The sequence below is a fragment of the Taudactylus pleione genome, unplaced genomic scaffold, assembly GCF_031769625.1.
Source record: "Taudactylus pleione unplaced genomic scaffold, aTauple2 ptg000054l, whole genome shotgun sequence".
In the NCBI taxonomy this organism is placed as follows: Eukaryota; Metazoa; Chordata; class Amphibia; order Anura; family Myobatrachidae; genus Taudactylus; species Taudactylus pleione.
The window spans coordinates 9,236,086-9,256,924 of NW_028284456.1; the positions used below are offsets into that span (position 1 = coordinate 9,236,086).

The following is a 20,839-nucleotide window of genomic DNA, read 5'->3' on the forward strand; positions in this document are numbered from 1 at the left end:
CCTGGGTCAGGCAGGGGCTATTAGTATTATCCTGCTGCCTTCCTGCGTGAACTTTGACGACTCTTGGGAGGAGGGAGATTTGAGAAAACAGTTATGTCAACCTCACCACCAGAGCATCCACAACCTTGTGGTTGTGACGTGACACAATAAGGTATACGTCCGATAATCCCCACTTGTTCACCAGAAGTTGAAATACGTCCAGATGAAGAGCCCATTTTCCGGCGTGTATGTTCTGGCGACTTAGGAAGTCCGCTTCCCAGTTGAGGACACCTGGGATGACTTTATCCAATGATACTGACCATCCCAATGAGCCAGAATCTAATTCTGCAGGAACCTGGAGTGGAACTGGGCACAAGCCACCATGTCAAATGTGGATAACATGGAGCCCAGCACATGCATTCCCAAGTGAACTGACACTTTTTGCTTGCAGAGATGACTGCGCACACGAGACTGTAGCGCCACAATCTTGCCTTCTGGTAGAAGAGTCCTCTGCCCCAGAGAATCCAGCAGCGCCCCCAAGTGCACCATCTGCTGAGTTGGAGAAAGAGAAGACTTTTTCCAATTGATTATCCAGCCGTGCTCTTGTAAACAGACACAGGTCATTTGCAAATTACATTGTAACATCTCCTGCGATTGTGCTAATATCAGGAGGTCATCCAAATATGGCAGTATCCTGACTTCTTGTCATCTGAGATGAGCTGTCATGACTGCCATTATCTTAGTAAATACCCTAGGGGCTGTGGCCAGACCAATGGGTAGAGCCTGAAATTGGTAATGTTGCTGATCTATCGCCAATCTTAGAAAGCCTTTCTGTTATCGTGCAATTGGAACATGCAGATATGCATCCTGTATGTCCAGGGAAACCATGAAAACTCCAGGCTCCATTGCCAGCACAATTGACCGTAGGGTTTCCATACGGAATTTGGGCAGATGGATGAACCTGTTGAGAGACTTCCGATTCAGTATAGGGCGATGCGACCCATTTGTTTTTTTAATCAAAATTACATTTTAATAACTCCTTCCCTTTTGCTTCACAGGAACGGGGACTATGACTCCTGATTTCAAGAGGGCCCCAATAGACTCCCGGTAGGCCGAAGCCCTGACCAGGTTTGGAGGAAGGTTGTACCAGAAACCTCTGAGGGGGATGTCTCAGGAACGTGATGGCGTTCCTGAGACATTCTCGCACCCAGGCATCCATAGTTGTCTGACACCAGGCCTGGGAGAACTGTAGAAGTCGGCCTCCAACCCTGAGACCCCCCAGGGGGAGGCCCGCTCCATCAGATGGCAGACTTACCGTCTGGCTTGGAAGCAGGACGTTTGTTTGACCAAGGTTTCTTGGCCTGACGTGTCTTGCGGGAATTACTTGCTCTAGAGAAAGACTGACCTTTTGCCCTACCCTGTGGGTGCAAGGACCGAGTTGACATCTGCCTAAATTCAGGGGTAGTCGTAGATGGCAATTCAGCAGACTTCGGTGTTGCCAGAGAAGTCATTATGTCATCCAGCTCTGGTCCAAACAGTACCTTCCCCGCAAAAGGTAAAGATTCCAGAGGCTTTTTGGACCCTGCATGCATCCACCTTGCAGGAATTTAGCCAAAGAGATCTTCAAGCTACAACCGAAGTTGCCAAGACTCTAGAAGCCAAGATACCTGCGTCAATGACCGCTTCCCCCACATACACAGCTGCTTATCGCATCTGACAGAGAAAAGACCGCTGTTCTCTGGTAGCATCAAGCATAGTGCCTTCCAGAGATGTTGTCCATTCTTCCATAGCTTTAGCTACCCAGGCTACAGTCATAGCTGGTCTGGTAATAGCTCCAGATAATGAAAACATTGATTTCAAATAATTGTCAAGTTTTCTATCTGTAACCTCTTTTACAGAGGATGCTGCAGGCATGGGTAATGTAGCGCTCCTAATCAACCTTGTAACATGAGCATCTATCATTGCGGTAACTTCCCATTTGTTACACTCACTAAGTGCAAATGGGTATTGGGAGGTTATATTCCTTGTAGCATGGAAATGCTTACTAGGAGTACCCCCATGCTTCAGACATAAGATTCGTCAGTTGCTCAGACTGAGGAAAATAATCCTTAGCCACCTTTTGACGCCTAAAGACTGGAGCCTTGGCTGTCAGCGGAGCCTCCTCTTCCTTTATACTGAGGGCAGATCTGACCGCTATCACCAGAGGGGGGACATCCACAAGGGACTGACGATCTTCTTCTACTGAGTAAGACCCAGAACTCTGAGTATCAGAGTCTGATGAGGAGTCAGAGTCGTCGTGAGACAACAAATGATGGGAACCTCTCTTATGCCCCTGCTTTACCGCCACTGGTCTATCTGCATTCTGAGGGGCTATAGATGGCGGCATACTCTGACTAGAGTGAGCAGTAGAATTAACCCAATAGGAATTCAAGTAGGGCATACATACAGAAGGATGCAAATGCTGTGAACACCCCATAGCATGAGGCAATACCGCAGCAGGAGCCCGCGCTTATGCAGCTTTGTCAACTAAGTGCGACAAAACCTGAGACCAAGCGGCCACCCAGGGTGGCTCTAATGCTGGTGCAGATGTACCGGATAGAACAGGTAGCTGTTTACAACAGTTACTACACAATCCATCCTGGTTAACATCCTGCTCAGACAGGCCTGCCAAACAAGACATACATGATCTTAGTACTGGCGGTTCATCCTTCTCACCTTTACCTTTACACATGACAAATGTATAAATGGTATAAGGTGTACAGTATAAATGCAATGTGACCCTTATCAATGAAACCCCACACACCTATTCAGAGGGATCTAGAGGAGGTATACAGGGAGACAGACCAACCTCTGAAACCAACAGCTTCAGCAGTACACACACACAAACGCTAACTGCGAGCATCTCACCACAAGGTTGTCAAATATAGCAAACCAGAGGCGGAAATCCGCAACCAGAAGTTGCGTCTGGGATGGGGGAGGAGCGGCCGGGGGAGCGCCTATCTCCCCTGAGCTGCGATTTTGATGGCACGGGTACGCTGGCCTCATAGTAGTAGACGCTAACTAGTGCGCTCTAGTCCGTGAGGAATCGATTACTTATCATATCAATGACCCAACTGCAGTCCAGACCCCAGCCAAATCCGCTAGCTAAGCCATGCTGAGGCCCACCGAACCTCAAGGCATAGAGCAGTACTGGTGTTTCGGCGTCGGTGGAGGTAGCAGACGCAGTACATGCGTCATTAACGGCGCCAGGTACCGCTACACTCAGAAGTTCTAAACCTAAGGTAAATCATAAAAGAAAAAAGCCTGGGACTGCATAGGCAGTACCGTTGTATAAGAGGTGCGTCTTGCCGCGCACCAAATAAAAAAACTGAATGCCTATGGCTGAGGGCAGGGTATATATGGAGGAGGATCAGTGCTTGCTGGGAGCTTCAAAGCTGTAAGCTGTTTGGTGCAATGGATCGTTCCAACTACATATCCCAAGGTAGATCCTGTGGACCCTGAAGAAGAAATGATCGATATCGTTCATTTAAATCACTCTGTATGTACGCACCATTAGTCAACTACGAACACAAGGCCAAGTAGGATATTGAACTCTGTATAACCTGGCCACGTAAGGAGAGGTATACAGCGAGACTGACCAAACCTCCTGATATTCGTAGCCATAGAGAGCACCTGAGAGTGGTCTCATATACAGGGAGGAGCAACCCAAATGCGGGATAACTCGACTCTGGACCAGCGTCTGGGTTGGGGGAGGGGCCGCCAGGGAGAGCATACCTCCCCCTAGGCTGTATGGATCCACCGGGCGCACTGACATTTACATGGCTGCCACCATTACCATCCCTGGCTGCCAGGATACCTCATGTCCCGGTGGTCTAGTGGAGGAAACAGTTTAGTTGGTTCCTCACAACAGCGGCCTCCGGGAAGGTCTCCACTACCAGAGGTACGGACTGCCACGTGGTTCCCCGTCGTCAGCGGCCCGCGGGGAGCCACCTTACCTGCGTCGCTGTTGTATCCGGCTGCAGTGGGCTCATCACTCGCTCCGCTGACGCCCGCTGAAATCACCAGTTCCCTCACTGGTGTTGCGGCGCTGGTGGAGATAGAAGGAGCAGCAGCACGGGCGTCCATCCGGGCGAATAGTGCTGCCTACTCATAAGAAAAAAAAAAATTGTCTGGGACTGCCAAAACAGTCCCTTGTTCAGGAAGGTGCACTCCTGCGCTCCAAACAAAAAAACTAAGTGCCTGTAGCAAGGGGTGGGGTATACATAGAGGAGGACCCAGTGCAACCTGGAAGCTAAAGCTTGTAACTGTTTGGTGCCTGGATCACTCCAACCACATAACCCAAGGTAATTCCTGTGGACCCTATGGACCCCGAGGAGGAAATAATTATTTATTTCCATCATTACTTGCATTGTGGCAGTGTTACATCTGCCACGTCTCAACACATATATAAAACACACAAGTTAAACCAAAACAATTGCTTGCACACAACTTTCAGCCGTGGCTCCCAGCATTCATATAAAACTGTCCGATTCTATTAAAGTCAAATACTGACTATTTGCTCTCCATGGGGCCAATTTATTAATGATTATATTTGTAATGCGATCTGGGCATACCGCATGAATGTAACAAAAAGCACCTGCTATATGCTGGGAGTGAATTGACCGCATCAGTGGTCTCTTCAATCCTGTGCTGGGAGTCCACACATGCAGTGCACCCATTGCAGGGGAGGGTTTCTACGGAACCCTCTCCCAATAGTTTTTGCCATCTGCAAACCGTAGGCTACAGCGGGCTACCGCCATGTTGAGATAGCGATGGCTGCGGGAGCCAATCGTCAGTCTGTATTGCATTTTTGAAATTGGTAAATATGGCAGCATAGTATTCCCCATAGAAACCTGCCGGCGGGAATGGAGGAATCGAGGCAGGTATCGGAGAGAGATCTGCTCCAGTGCCTCTGTCATACATTCGGGGGATACAAAATATTTATTGATAAATGGGCCACCAAGGTACCTATGTGCAGATTTGAAAACAAAGTGAGAATATGGGAGTTGTCTTGTTGTAACAAACATCACAATATATACAATCATTAATGAGTGTTGCAAAGTAAAAGATATATAAAAAAGGTAAAAAGTATGCAAGTGAAAAAAAAGTAGGCAGTATATATACACATAACAAACAAATACATATGTTTGCCTATGACGAAGGCCTGAAATAACTTTAGTCATGAAAGGATTAAAAAAAAAAAAAAAGACCAATTACTGAAGTCTGGAAGTCAGCAGCAGAGAGAAATAATTAACAATGATCATTTTTGCATTCTTGAATACTGTGGGAAGTACTAAGAATTGTGAGAACAGTGGAATGTGCACTGTTCTACTGCCAACTACCTCCCCCATCATACTGGTGTCCTTATAAGACCTTCTGTAGTGTGTCATGAAGTATGATGCTTTTAGTAAGCAGTAAGTTAACAAAAACCAAATCAATTCTAAAAAAAAAAGCATTAATTATCAGAATATGCCCTAAAAAAAGTTATTTAAAAACAAAGACGTTCTTTCCAAATAAGTGGAGGTCATGGTAGAATAGTGTTCATTCTAGCTCCGGCGGCAGGCACGCCCCCAAAAAGGGGGTGTGGCCATTGAAAAGGGGGCATGTCTATAAGACACGTCACCTTTTCGTCAGTCTTGGGGGCGTGCCCGGCACTTACGGACATGCCGGACAGGCCCCAAGCGCTGCTGACAGGGAGAATAGATGCCGGGCGCATGCCGGGTCACCGCACATTTCCCCACCCGCGGGACACTGCGACCCGCGGATGAAGACGGCACCCGCAGGCTGTGAGGGCAGGGCGCTTTTTGCCTTCCTTCTGGAGGGCAGGGCGCATTTTGATGAGAGACTGCCAAAAGACACAGGGCCTGATTCAGCAAGGATCGCTATACTGCTAATACAGATGCAACGCAGTTGCTAATATCAGCGGTGATATGCAAATGACTGCATTCGCATTGCGACCGCAGCCTAACATAAGGATGCCCAATTCGGTATACTTTTAGCAACATAGCAAAATAATTGGTAACATCGGAGCCATACACACATTTGCACAAGCCCAGACTTTACTCAGAAATTGCAAACTTCCACGCACGCTACGAGTCCTCACACTGCGTATGGCATCGCAGTGGCGAATTTATGCACGCCCCTGCAACGGTGTGCAAACGCACTGGCAAGCCAGCATTTCCCCAACCACCCCTTCCCCGTCACCACCCACAAACTGTGTCTGCGTAGCCTCTGTGATCGCAGTCCCAATCGCACAGCTAGTTTGCGCACATGCCCTGCGTATTAGCAACTGCATCCCTTGCTGAATCAGGCCCACAGTCACGTTTACCTCTGAATCAGGCCCTAAATTGTTATTCTGCCATGGTAGACTACAGTATCTTTATGACAGAAGCTATACTGACATAAAAGTTATCCTTAAACATGGAGGCTTGTGGCAATCTGTTTGTCCTCATCAATTATCTAATACCTTGTTTGTACTAGATATATTTCTGAAATAAAATAAACAATGCTATCTTTACAAATGGTATGTGGCCTTTGCACCGTTTAAAGCTGGATAAACACCTATACAATCCTCAGCCCGGTCACCCGATATCAGGTGATCGGGCCGACAGTTGTATAGGTGTGCATGCAGTACAGTTCCAGGAGCATTAGCCGATTAACAGCTTGGAATGGACAGGATCAGGTGGTCGCATTTTGTGTGCTATTTAGGACTTCTTGCTCTGATCTCCCAATTCCATAGAAGCCTGTACACACTGAGCTAAGTCGTGCCAGTGTGTACGGAGCTACAGGCAGGCAACAGATGGTCAGACTGGGGACACAGCACTCGGCTGAATGAGACCGTTTATCCCAATCAGAGAATCGATAAGGTGTGTACCCAGCTTTAGTATTATACTGCTAGACTATATTGTAGGAGGATATATGAGGGTGATTTAAGTCACTGATAACGTGTCTATTACCCATATATAATCAGTGGGCTTGACTCAATTGAACACGAATTAAATAGCGTCGGGAAGGAGCTCCGAGAGCTATTCAAATCATCGAGCTGTTAGGTCGGAGAATGCCTGTTCGAACGCCCCTCATGCCTTAAACATGGTGTTTAGTCACGAGAACGGGCATTCTCCGACTTGACGCGATGCTGTTTCCGCAGCACTAAGGGCAGAACAGCATCACGCTTGTACTTTTGCCGGTTTTCTGCTCGCACCCCTCCAGGGAAAAAATCCCTAACAGTGCGCTGAATTGAATAGGTCCGGGAGCTCCTTCCCGCTGCTATTTAATTTGCGCTCAATTGAATCGAGCAGTGTGTTCTGGCTGCAAGTCAGTATGGAGCGATAGCTAGCTTGTTTATTCTAAGTGCACGTTTGATACAAGTGTTATACAGAAGTTAAACAGGTGGTAAAGAAAAAAACAATGTACCTCAAATCTCTGCTACAAAAGGACAAATTCCAACACTCTCCTGCGAGTCCCTGCCTCACTTCCTCACCTGAGCACTGCCAGGACACTCTTACACTGCTTTTACACCAAAGTCCTGGGTCTGACCCGGGATTTGGAACACGTTTGTAACCCAAATCAAACCCGGGACAGACCCCCCGTTTAAACCGCGGCGCTGACCCGGCTCTCCTGCGTAAGTGAATAGCGCTTCTTCCCCTCCCTTCCCCTCTGCAACCCTCTTACGCAGAAGACCGAAGGCAGGGAGGGCAGGTGGGGTGCGCTGCTATGTTCTGGTCGGCCAGGCAGTGGATGCTTGGAGGTGATGTCATCTCCAAGTGCCACTGAAGCCGGTCAATCAGGAAGCATATGGCGCGACCCGGGTCTCATCCTTGATGCCTTCAAAATCACCAAGTACTATGCCATCAGAGCCCTTACACATAGTGCCTTAGTGCTAAACTACTATGCGTCTGTACTTCACTGATTGCTTTCCATGTCTCTCCACACTGCCCCATCATCTACTTCATAGACAGGTCCTACCTACTTTGTCTCATATCTGTCCTTCAGTCATCTTCCTTGTATATCCCTCATCATGTCTGACGCTGAATTATTTCTGTATGCCACACAATTTACTGTTACATTTCTCCATACATTTATCATTCTGCCCAATTGTATCTACTGTGTACCTATTATGCTTGCAATTCTCAGAATCTGTTAAAGAATCTGTGGCAACATATAAACGATGATCATGAACATTCTCATGAATCAAGTTATTAATATAGCGTATACTTTATGCAACGCTTTCCAAAGTATTTTTCACTCATTCATATCAGTGACTGCCCCATAGGAGCTTACAATCTATTTTTCCTACCTCATGGACACACAGTCACACATAGACTAGGGCTAATATTTTTTTGTCAAAAGACAATTAACCTATCAGTGTGTTTTTGGATTGTGGGAGGAAATCATCACAAACACAGGGAGAAACATATAAGCTCCACACAGATCGGGTCTTGGTTGGAATCTAACCTATGACCTCAGTCCAGAGTGACAGCATTGCTAATCACTGCACCACATAGCTGCTCACTTGTTAATTTTGTCACATACTGTACCTACAGCCAAATTCAGTTGATCGGCTAAATCAATTGTTTTGACAACATATACATCCCACGTGGCAAAAAACTGTGTGTGGGGATATCTCAATGTAAAAAAATAAATAAAGTTATCATTATTTGCTTGAAGCACATGACAAGTTCACTTTAAACTGTAACTTTGGCGCCTTCCTGCAGGGATCGTCTAAAGCAGGGCATCCACTATACAATTTTCTGTCAGATATCTGTCCAATTTGGCTAGTTGGAATGAAAACCTGGTAATGTATGGGAGCAAATGACAATCGTCCATTTGCTCACAATCGTCCATTTACTCACAAACACTGGAAAATAGCCAAAAATAGTTAAAACAAATTGGTTAAAACACACAAATTAAACCAATTTGAACAATATTTTTAGTCCTTTTTTCAGTGTTTAAAACCATATGATTGACTGTCATTTGCTCCCTTACATTACCAGGTTTTCATTCCTACCAGCCAGATTGGACAGATATCTGATAGAAAATTGTATAGTGGATGCCCAGCTTTAGAGTCTCACCCAGTACACCTGAACATGCTATATCTCACCTATATCAGCTTCCTTTGACAGCTCAGATGCATTCTCATTGAGTTTTACACACCCAGGTGAGTGTGATCGGAGCCTAGAGCTTGGAGATGACTGCTGGGCCAAAATGTTTAATTGTCACGTCTGTTCTCCTAATACATGTGTTGTGGAGACGCAGTACCAGCTGCTCAAGGGCAGAAGTAAAATACATATAGGTGTTGCAAATATTTACTAGAGACGCTCATCACGTTAGTTCTCCGCTACACTTTCAGAGGGACTGTCTTGCACTCTGATCCAATTGGGACGCAGTGATTAGGCTCTCTGGTGAAATTCTTGGTGAGGCAGTACCCTCTGGCCCCACCTACTGCCTTTTGCATCTGCCCCGGATGCCCATCGTGAGCTATCAAAAGTCCTTTTTGAAACACCTGAATAATATGGCAAAAGCAGTTATCCCGGTACACTGGCAATCCTCCTCTTCTCCAACAATTTCAAATAGGCTTACCAAGATTGTTTTCTACATGGATATGGACTGCTTGTTCCTTTCCTTGTCTGATTACTCTGGGGTCTATGTACTAAGCCTTGAAGAGAGATAAAGTGTATGGAGATAAAGTACCAACCAATCAGCTCCTGTCATGTTTCAAACACAGTGTGTAAATGTGACAGTTAAGAGACGATTGGTTGGTACTTTATTCCATCCACTTTATGTCTCTCCAAGGCTTAGTACATAGACCCCTATGCAACTTTTCGATATACAATGCAGATGGCTTGACTTTAAGGATTCCGCTTCTTACAAGACTTTCGTCTGACTCCCTCCTGTCCATCTCATAACCTAGCTTTACTATCGAAGACATGCTCTCAGGAGACTTTGGGGTCAATTTACTAAGCAGTCTTAGGAGACAGAGTGAAAAAGTGATAAGTCTGTGATAAGGTGCCAGCCAATCAGCTCCCAACTGTCATTTTGCAAACACAGCCTGTGAGATGGCAGGAGCGGATTGGCTGACACCTTATCACTTTTCACTCTGTCTTCTATCACTGCTTAGTAAATAGACCCCTTTATCTTCCATGACCTTCACTGTCTCTTACTTATTTTGGCTGTTCCACTTTCTTAATTTTGTTTTGATTTGGCTTGGTTGCCGTTCCCCCCATCTTATATCCCATCTCATTACACTTGTGTGGATAATATCACTCTACTTGGCAAATATTTTGTTCATGTTCTCATTGTTTGTTAACTATTGCTGTGTAACGGAATGGGTATGAAGTCCCGGTGACTGAATAGCCGCCGGTTCATATCCCGAAGCCAGCAGCCTGAAGGGAAAAGATCCCGACAGGGCAGGTAAGTACCCTAACCCTATCCCTCTTCTCCCCTAACCCTCCCTTAGTGGTACCTAACCCTAATCTCCCCCTAGTGCCCAACCCTAACCTCCCCCGGGGGTGCTTAACCCTAACTCTCCCCCCCTAGGGGTTCCTAACCCTAATCTCCCCCCTCCCAAAACCGAACACTAACCCCACTAGACTCCCTAAATCTAACCCTCCCCCCCTGCGGCTAACGCTAAGGGCACCAGACCTCGTTCGAGCTGGCGTCTTCGGATTAAAATAGGCGTCGTTATTTAGACGCCTATCTTGAATCCCTTGCCGGGATTCCGATGTCGTTATTGAGACCGGCGGAACTACATCCTCTGTGTAACATGTAGCTGTCACTACACCTTTCAGTTTTGTTTTTCTACTTTTGGTTTATGAAAATCAATCAGAATAATTTGCACTAAATTGTGACTATAGGGTGTGGTGTTAGTAGAATTTTTATTGTGAAGATCCTGAAGCACACCCTCAACGCTCACATCAAACTAAACATACTACTTGTTGTTTGAAAACAAGTCTTTTTCACATGTCACATTGTCAAAATGTTATTTATATAATTGTAAAATGCTTTATCACAGACTGTATTTCCTCAGGATATTCAAACACTATGGCAATGTCTGACTGACGTTCATCTAACTGTAATAGTTGGAGAATACTGTAGAATAGAAAATACTTCTTGATTGCAGAACTGAACAACATATTTACCCATGTTACTACTTAAACAGTGAATATTTACTATGAGCCAGGTTACCAAGATGTTTTTCACGGCTCGAGTAGTAAACACAATAGTTATACAACAGAGTGATCATATTAATTATAAGAAGTGTTTACCCAAGAATTATGGGTGTGACCAAACAATGGCCTCCCTAAACACGAAAAGAATATAAAACATGTACCTCGCCAATTACATTTTTACAAACCCTGTTCTGTTATTTGGTTGTCAAGTTCATTCCCCATTATGTATTATTTCAAATGCTCTGTATGCCTTTAATAAACCAATCTCCCAAATGCAGCAAAGTGACTTTATACTGTATAGTACCATTTCATAGAGTTAATAAAAACACATTCTGCATGCGCAGGAATCTGAACCAGAGACAGATCCAGGATGGGGGAGTACAGCCGTGGCAGGCTGACTGCGGTCGCGCTCTATATACAAGTGTATGGCAGCTGAATGGCAGACAGAAGATTCTGCCTTGCCAACCTCTGTTTTAAACAAATTAAAACAGCTGGACAGCATCCTCCGCCTGCTTCTCAGGCACAAGCAATATGCAGTCACAGTGGCACACTGATTGATGGATGGCATTATTTACCAATCAGAGTGCAGGAGGGAATGGGGCAATCTAAAATCACCCCACCCCCTACATTACCCCCTCTGGATCAGTAACTGCTTGGAACACAGGTGAGAAACAGCCAGACATAATAGATACATAAACATTGATTATTTTACATACATTTATATAGCATCAGCATGTGCCAATGTGTTTTACACTTGAGAATAAATACAGTTAATAATCAATTTTCTTCAAGATGGAAACGTACAAATACGGCTGCAGAGACAGAGCAGAGTTCTATTCAGAATATATTTCTGGGTGCTTATAACTATCATGTTAATTTATACTCTATGCTTCTACAAATGCATTAATTGCTACGTGAAAAATGACAGGTGTGCCTTAAAAAGCAAGTAAAATAAAAATGTTGATACAACTTCCAGGACTCTGCAAAACTAAAGTCTATTCCAAAACGGTTGTGTTACCCCTATCTAAATGTTGATAAGGGAAGCATAAAGACTGAGCCGTCTGCACAGTTCGATAACTGAAGAGGACGTAACAGCCGTCTGTTTACCACTGCGTTACACTTTGGCCAAACATACACACGCCCTAGCAGCCATTATGTGGTTCTTACATTTTGATCTTTGTAAATCAACAACAATTTTTACTTTTGTTATGCATTTTAACTATTTAGTTAACTGTATCCTAAAGCACTGACATTTCTAAAAGGAAAAAGGAACTAAAGCCTACTGCAACATATTTAATATGACAACAATCATGCATTTAGACGGTTTGCAAAATTGCAACCAATTATGGCCAAATTATTCATTAAAGATTTGACTATACATCACTGATATAATAAAAACAGAGTCTAAATGCACTGTATAAACAATTACAAATCAGTATAATGTGGGTGATTCTGTGTGTGACGCACATTTACATACATTCATGTACGTGAACAGTTTCTATACAACGATTTTATTTAGTTTTTCTGGTGTCCAAGTCTTAAATACTTTGTTGGTAGAAAATATACAAATATCACTACAGTAAGCCGTTCCTTCTGGAATTTTTTTAAATGCGCCGTGATGTTTTCCACTAACAAAGTTTAAGACTTGGACATCAGAAATAAAAAATAGTAGTATAGAAACAGTTCACGTACTAGAATGTATGTAAATGTCCCGTGCGTCACACAAAGAATCACCCATGTAAAAACATTTTTTTGCATTTCAAATTATTTGCAAATAGAACACGATAAACCATATTTACCTAATAAAACAAAATGACAACAATAATAATAACAATATGTTCATAGTCTGAAAAAATGCAGTAGTTTAAACAGTTGTACTGTACAAATCTAAGAAATAAAAGATCAATAAAGTGACTAATATATATATATATATATATATATATATATATTTATAAACATGTGCACATAGAGTACTAGCAATAGTAAATATTTAGAATGGCTCATAATGTAAGTACTTAGAATGGCTCATAATGTTAAAATATGACCAGTACTAAGTTAGTTTTACATTACTTTGACAGTGCATCTAGCTACTGTAGTTAACAACCCTATTAAGCTCCTTATGAGCAGATTTCATAGCACTCTGTGATTACAAGCAGCTTGCTTGTTTACATGGGGTTACTTGTTTACATTCTTACCACGGGATTCACTGCAGCAGCTGACAAGAGAAAAGAAAATTCTGCTTGTCTGCAATGCGCTTATATAGCTCAAGGCGTCTCCACAAATAGAGTCACTAATCCAGCCCAGCAGGCTGCACTTCTCTGACGTACAGTGAAATAACTGGGCCCAGTGCCATGACTGAAATCCTGACAGAAGGGGTCAGAGGGCATGATCTATGAAGACCTTTGTATCTCCTGTTTTTCCTCTAGCAGTAATTGCAGTGTGCATATATACCTTACATGTGCACACTAGGTTTTAAACAAAACATTTTTTTCTTTACTAGGCTCTCTCTGAACTGGATGATTTGGAAATAGAAACAACATGATCAGCTGTGTTTGTTTAGCATGTTGATCACCTGATTCAGCATTGCTATTGTTCTCAATGAAGAGGGTTAGCCTGTTACTAAAAGCTCTACATACAGTACACAGCAACATACAAAGCAGTAGAATCAAAACACAACCAAGTAGAAACTAGCAACGTATAATCTTGTAAGAAGATGTCTAACATAAGTGGACATATTAATGCAAAAATAACAATTTGCCGTCCTCATTTATGGTTGACTTTAAAATTTAACTTTGACAATATTTCTAGTAAACAATAAGCATATGTTTATTTTCATTGTCAGAACTGTTCTATGGATATAACTGTATACAATGCACTAGGCCGTTCTGTGCATAACCAAGTGTGCAATTACACACACACACATATATATATATATATATATATATATATATACACACACACACACACAATCCCCTTTAAACCGTGACACTCATGAATTACACAGATTCTGACTTAAAGCCTCGATTTCACCTGGTTTCAATGAGCCACAGAACCTGTGTAATCCACGATAATCCCAGTTTAAATGGATGATATGGTAAGTATAGATGAGAGAGAGAGAGAGAGAGAGAGAGAGAGAGAGAGAGACAGAGAATGTTCACCTTGATGGTGGGTAACTTGTACTCAGTGGTGGCTTTCATTGCAGAACAAAAGCCTTCACCAGCTAATACACAATTTGTAACAGAAATTGGAAATAAACACCAGCACTTGCAAAGTAGTCTAAACTGCAATAACAACCCCAGTCCCCATAGTGAGTGCTACCTCACTACTTCACATTTTATATTAAATGGGCAGCTAAGCCTCTTTTCACCTTATATTGTGGTAACATGAAAATGCACAGTTCTTGCATTGCTGAAGTTCCCTCCTCTGCCAGTACCTTTGGTCACCTGGAATGGATTCCAGCAATTCAGGGACAAGGGTCCATGTGGTCTCCAACTGGACATTGTAGCAGTCGTTGGTCTCTTTGTAACACATGTCAACACTTAACTTCTGTGTGGAAAAACCTACTCTCAGGTACCAGTCCACCTAGTTCAACAGGTACCAGGCCTGGGCCTACAACTTCTCTCTAGTATCATCCATAGCTCTACAATGAGCGCTCTTCAGAGCTTGTGATGGATGGGGTCAAATATCTTTTCAATGCTGCTGGGGAGGTTCCCAAACTCCAGTGTATGAACAAGTGGCAAACTAGCACCACCTAGCCAGAAATGGTCACTAGCACATATTTAGAGGCTCCTGCAGAAAGGAATAAATATAAACAAGCCAATAACGTTGTCTAACGACCTTTACAAGTAAAAAACATACAAGTCCTTCCAACATGGTATGTATTTAGTGTTGTTAGTATCCTTTAACACTTGTCACCCTTGGCTGTACAAACTCGTTCTATATTTAGGTATGTGCTTAAAATAATTCACTAACAGTCTGTGGTAAACAAGGATAATGACTTTTACAGATACAAGAATGTCAAGTTGCAGAAAAGAAATGAACAAAAAGCGAAACCTGCAGAGAAATAAAGCCGCAAACATATTTATGTATAATATCTCTTAGGCCGAGCACATACTACAACGTTATCTGCACTATTTGTCGTTTCCAGGCAAATTGGAACGACAAATCGTGCAGTGAGTATATAAACAATTGCGCAGGTCGTACACTAAATGTTTTGGTTAGATGTATCAGAATATATCATGTACGAGGTGGTGCAGTTTAATGAAGGACGTAACAAGATATCCTTCCTTCGTTCATTAAACTGCACAGTCTGGGCCTGATTCAGGTTGCATCGCAAGTGAGAGAACGCATGCACTCGGCCGATGTTTCCGCACGGCGCATGCATCGCAATGTGCGTGCGTGATCTTCCAACTGCGATGGGAACTATGTGAGCAGAGGCTACACAGACCCATGGCAGAGTGATCGACAGGAAGCGCCGTTTGTGGGTGTTGACGAGGGGGGTGGGACGGGCGAACGCAGGCGTGCCAGTGCGTTGGGCCGCCGTTACAGGGGCGTGCATAATTAAGGGAGTGTGGCGGCATACGCAGCCATACCGTAAGCTCTACACAGGAAGTGGTCACAATCCCGAGGCAAGTCAGGTCAACCACTATTATACTAGTGGGTCTGATGGTTCTCGTTGTTACCGACGTTTACGCTATATTGCGTACTGATCAGGCTTTGAGTAAAGGGAGATGGGCGGCTTAATATGCCGCTGGGCATCCGCATTTTGTGCTGCAGTCTCCGTGCGTATGCATTGATTAGCATATTCTCGCAGAAGACGGGTGTGTGCGTTCTCTCCTTTGCGATCCAACCCGTGTCAGGCGGGCAATCACAGATGGTCTGAGACAAAGTGAATTTATCCCAACGATCGTCCCAATTGCCCATCATTGTAGTGAGTACCCGGCCTTTTCCTCTATTGGATAAGGTCAGAAATCTTGAATTAATTTTTATAAAATAAAACACAGACCATACACTACAGCCAGTATACTCATAAGCCAGTTAAGTATGTTTTGGTGAGTGACCCTCTTTTTTTGTTTCAATAAAAAAAACATTTCTTAGAGAGGTTGGGGCTCTTTTAGAGCTACTACCATATTTCCAGAATGGGATTGAAAAGTCGATGGCTATGCAGCCGCCGATTCAAATCCCGGCAGCGCTAGCCTGACGCGGAGGAAATCCCAACAGCGGAGGTAAGTAATCTAACCCTCCCCTCTCCCCCCACATAACCCTCCTTTAGGGGGGGTGCCTAACCCTAAGCTCCCCCCGCTAGTGCCTAACCCTAACCTCCCCCCGTTAGTGCCTAAACCTAACCCCCCCCCCCCCTCCCCGCACCCTAAACCTAACCATCCCGGGGGTTCCCTAAGCCTAACCCCCCGTTCCCTAGCCTAACCCTCCCCGGAGGGGGGGTCCCTAACCTTAACCCCCCCAGGGGGGTCCCTAAACCTAACCCCCCTATTCCCGGCTACATCGCTACTTAACTCCGGCGCTGGATGATCGGTCCGGCGTCCTGTCGGTGTCCCAGCGTCGGGATTAACATGGGCGTCGGTATTTCGACGCCTATGTTAAATCCCCTGCCGGGATTGTAGTGTTGGGATTGAGACCGGTGGGCATGCGGCCGCCGGTCTCATAACTACATACACATATTTCCACATAATGCTTTTTTCCATTATGGTCTGGGGATGTTTGGGAGGTGGTGCAGTTGGTGACATCCTGGTGTGCCATGTCATCCCTTCCGGCACTCGCCTCATTGGTTGTGGTTTCACACTACAGCAAGATAACGACCCAAAACATACCTCCAGTCTTTGCAATTTTGATAGCAATCCAAGTACGATCCTTTGGGATCATCTGGACAGGTGTTTGTGCAAGTAACAAGCCAAAATCACCTTTGGGAGTTACTACAGGACAAGTGGACCGCAATCAGAGCTGAAACCTTAGACAAGTCAACCGGCAGAATGCCCAACGTTTGCACTGCTGTGATTGCCGCTAAGGGTGAATAATTTGATGAGAGAAAAATTTAAGGAAATCAAAACTCTATTTATTTGTAAACAATGTGAATCAGTACAAAACATGTTTATTTGCAAAATATATATATATTCATCACAAACTAGCTTCTTTTGTTCATTACTTTAAAAAAATTCAACGATATGGGTGGAATATTGAACTGTAATATTATATATACTCAGCCACGAATGTGCTATCATGTATTGATCATATTATATCACTTTATTTGCTAATGTATGTAGTCAAATTTCTTAATATACTGTAGTTAGAATGTAGCAGTGTCCACTCTTATTTGGTAAGTGGGTGATCTGCACCGGTATTCCTTACATTTTGCCATAGAGCATTATTGAAAATTAGTTAGAACATGTCTATAAATAGTCTTCTAGACTAGAGGTAATGTATATAATAGATTTAGATTAATGAATAATATGTTTCTGATAATTTTTAGATTCACTTTTTGATTTTTTACTCTAGTAGATGTTCTATTTGTATTAAGTATCTGCTTATTTTTTGTCAACTAGCTAGGTCCTGATATTATGTTACCCCTATAATTAGTTTTCGGATTCATTAGCCATTATACAATCTTGGTTTACTCACTCATGAGTTATATGTATATGGTGCTTTATAAATTCTGCGGCTGTCTCACTGCCAAATATTACAATATTGAGCTTGGAACGCAGGGCTTGCACTCCACCTGCTGAGCCCGTGATTTCCGGGTATGAGTCGAGCTGGCGCGTCACATATGATACTCGGCGCATGTACAAACCCCTGCATTCTAGGAGTGTGATGCTCGGGTCCGGTGCTGCTGGTATACTAGTGACATATATGTGATGCAGTGGTTACTGCGACACGTAAATGGCGGTCATGGCCGATGTGGGAAACGTGGAGTACTATGTGAGTAATTAATTAAATTCAGTTTCACTGATTGTGACTAATAAGGTGTGGCTTTATTCAATACTAATGTGCGGGGAGGGGTAGAAATATCTAGGGCCCGGCCAGGCACATTTGTTGATGGTGATCCGGCTGGCATTCAGTTTCCTTTGTGCTATATGAACTGTAACCTGATGATTTGGGATTGCGTACCTTGAAAAAAGTCTTTACTGAGACCGAAACGTTGGTGGATTATGTGCAACCCGGTCTGATTTTTTTTTACTATGAAATAAACAAGTGGAATTTGCTTTATGTGGCGAGTACCCTCACAACTACTCCTAGTGTGTGGTTCCTGTGCTGTTTTGGATATATGGATTATCAATCATGAGGAGCACCCCACCTATCTGATTGATGGAGATGTGAGTGCAGAACTTATAAATATATAAACTGTATTATATAACACACACACATATACATGCACATATAGAGAGAGAACATTTTCAACCTTGATGGTGGGTTTCTTGTACTCAATGGTGGCTTTCAGTGCAAACCAAAAGCCTCCACACCTAACACTTACTATTGTCAAATATCGGGGCTGCGATGGGGTCGAATCTAGCACCCTCATAGGCTAATATCTTTTTGGAGCAGTATGACAGTATTTCCATCCTGCCTAGATATGGGGATAATAAAATTTTCTTTAAAAGTTTAATTGATGACGTTTTCATCCTGTAGAAAGGTACAGGAACCTCTATCAAGATGGTTTCTGAACTCAATGAACTAAAACTTCCGGTGAGATTCACCTCCAACAGCGATATGCTGAAAATGAATTTCCTGGATATTACATATATATAAATCTAACAGAGGCCTTAAGTATACACTCTATCGGAAGGAAACGGACAGAAGCTTACTGTTACATGCCAATAGTCATCAGCACTCAAAAATAGTTTACCAATTTCTCATTTCTTACATATTTTACCTAACAACTCTGATTCGGAAGTCGCCGAAAAACAACTGTAAGGAATGGGGAACAAATTTTTTTTGAACGGGGCTATAAAATATCACAGACACGGGGTGTTTGACCAAAGCAAGAAACAAATATTGTGTGTTACTAGATACTAAAAGTAAAGTAGGAGGTCAGAAAAGACACATTTTTGTCACAAAGTTTGACACCATGGCAGCGAGATCCAAAAGTTCACTTTAAAAAAGGTGGCATATACTCACTACATATAAGAGCCTGGGTCTCCAGAAGATTCCCCAGCCTATGATGCATTCAAGAAAAGTCCTAATTTGAAGCAAATTTTACAGAGGCCTACAATAACCCCAACAGTTTCCTCTAACCAAACATGGTTATTTGAAAGACATCCTGCTTGCTACAACTGTAACATTTGTGTGACATGTAGAAGTATGAATACTGGTCCCACATTCCCTCACCCACACTCAGGAGAAAAAAATCATAATCAGATATAAATTACATTGTAGGTCTGGCCATGTAATTTATATTCTTATTTGCCACTGTGGCCTCTATTACGTTGGAAATTTGAGAATTGATGCTTATTGATATTAGTTGATTTGACATACACATTTAATTTCATATATATTTAGTCACATGGTGGCCTATATTTGTTTTTGCTTTATTATTTACATATAGTTTATGGTGATCGACATCAATTTTGTTTTTCAACTCTTTACTATTATTATTTTTTTTTTTTTAATTGCAAGTTTTGTTTATTGATTGTGGTCACTGATATTGGGCCCCTAATTAAGCCTGTGACATATTTGTTATGGAATGTTTATATTTTTCTGTGAGCCGGACTTGGGCCCTCATCATTGTGTGACATGCTGCTAGTTAATTGAGAAAATGTGGATGCAGTACCCGGATACTAGACTTGAATAGGTTTTGCTATGCCTGGATAAAGGATCGATTTGGATCCAAAATATCGGCACATTATGGCAAGATGGTAAAGTGTTGATACTATTAATGAGCAGCAACAAAGGTATGACTATGGCATAATAAAAAGCATGAAAACCTTTTAATGAATCTGGTGAGTGCCTTCGCATCTATCTATATATTAGTAGATCACTATTTCAGATATTCAAAGGCACTGTGAGAGGACTGTGCTTTGAAGTGCACCCCAGTAGCTGTTTTAATATGAGGATAGAAGCGGCACTTAGGTCAGGAAAAAACTAAACACCAGCAGCTAAGTTTTCCAAAACCAAAACACCCATTTTCAGGGGTTGCCCACAACTATGAAGTATCCCCTGGATGTACCAGGGAGTGATTGCAGGAGATATCCCCAATATCTGCCATGGTCCCTCCATTTCCAAAAGCAGCAGCAGCCCAAGTAGGTTCTTTGGGGACTGCTAGCCTGTCAAATTTACCAAGCTCGTTTGGCCTGTCTGCTCACACAAAGCACCGCCTGACATCAGCGCATGTGCAGCTGGCCAAAGCAGAATGTAAAGTAATCTTGGATGTGATCACTTTACTTCTACTGATCACTGTCCCGGTGACTCAGTAATAATACATTGCGTATAAAGATTCCTACATTCAGTCCTATAAAGGTTCCTTATTGCAGCTAATTATGTCCATAAGGAAACCTTATCAGGGGCTGGCTGCATATATTAATATGCCCCCCAAAAATATGAGATATGGTAAGAACTTACCCTTGTTATCTCTATTTCTACAAAGTCCATAGGGTTCCACAGGATACCTTGGGGTATAGGCGATGGCGGCAGACATCGGGCACTTC

The 20,839-nt window shown here is 43.2% G+C and overlaps 1 protein-coding gene across 6 annotated transcripts in view; it reads right to left on the reverse strand.

The window, feature by feature from the left end:
- NT5C3A (5'-nucleotidase, cytosolic IIIA) overlaps positions 1–20,839 on the reverse strand; it is a 69,141-nt gene that overhangs the window by 12,629 nt on the left and 35,673 nt on the right. The window contains exon 1 of one of the 6 annotated variants that reach the window (XM_088464398.1): positions 14,620–14,810. The exons of 3 other annotated variants lie outside the window; for them this stretch is intronic. Coding sequence is in view for 1 of the 3 variants with exons in the window: in XM_088464395.1 (XP_088320521.1) it covers positions 14,554–14,571 (18 nt within the window). In the remaining 2 variants the exon portion in view is untranslated. Of the gene's footprint in view, positions 1–13,381; positions 13,402–14,553; positions 14,574–14,619; positions 14,811–20,839 lie in introns of those variants that run through there. 2 more of the 6 variants (XM_088464395.1, XM_088464397.1) reach the window with 2 other exon arrangements.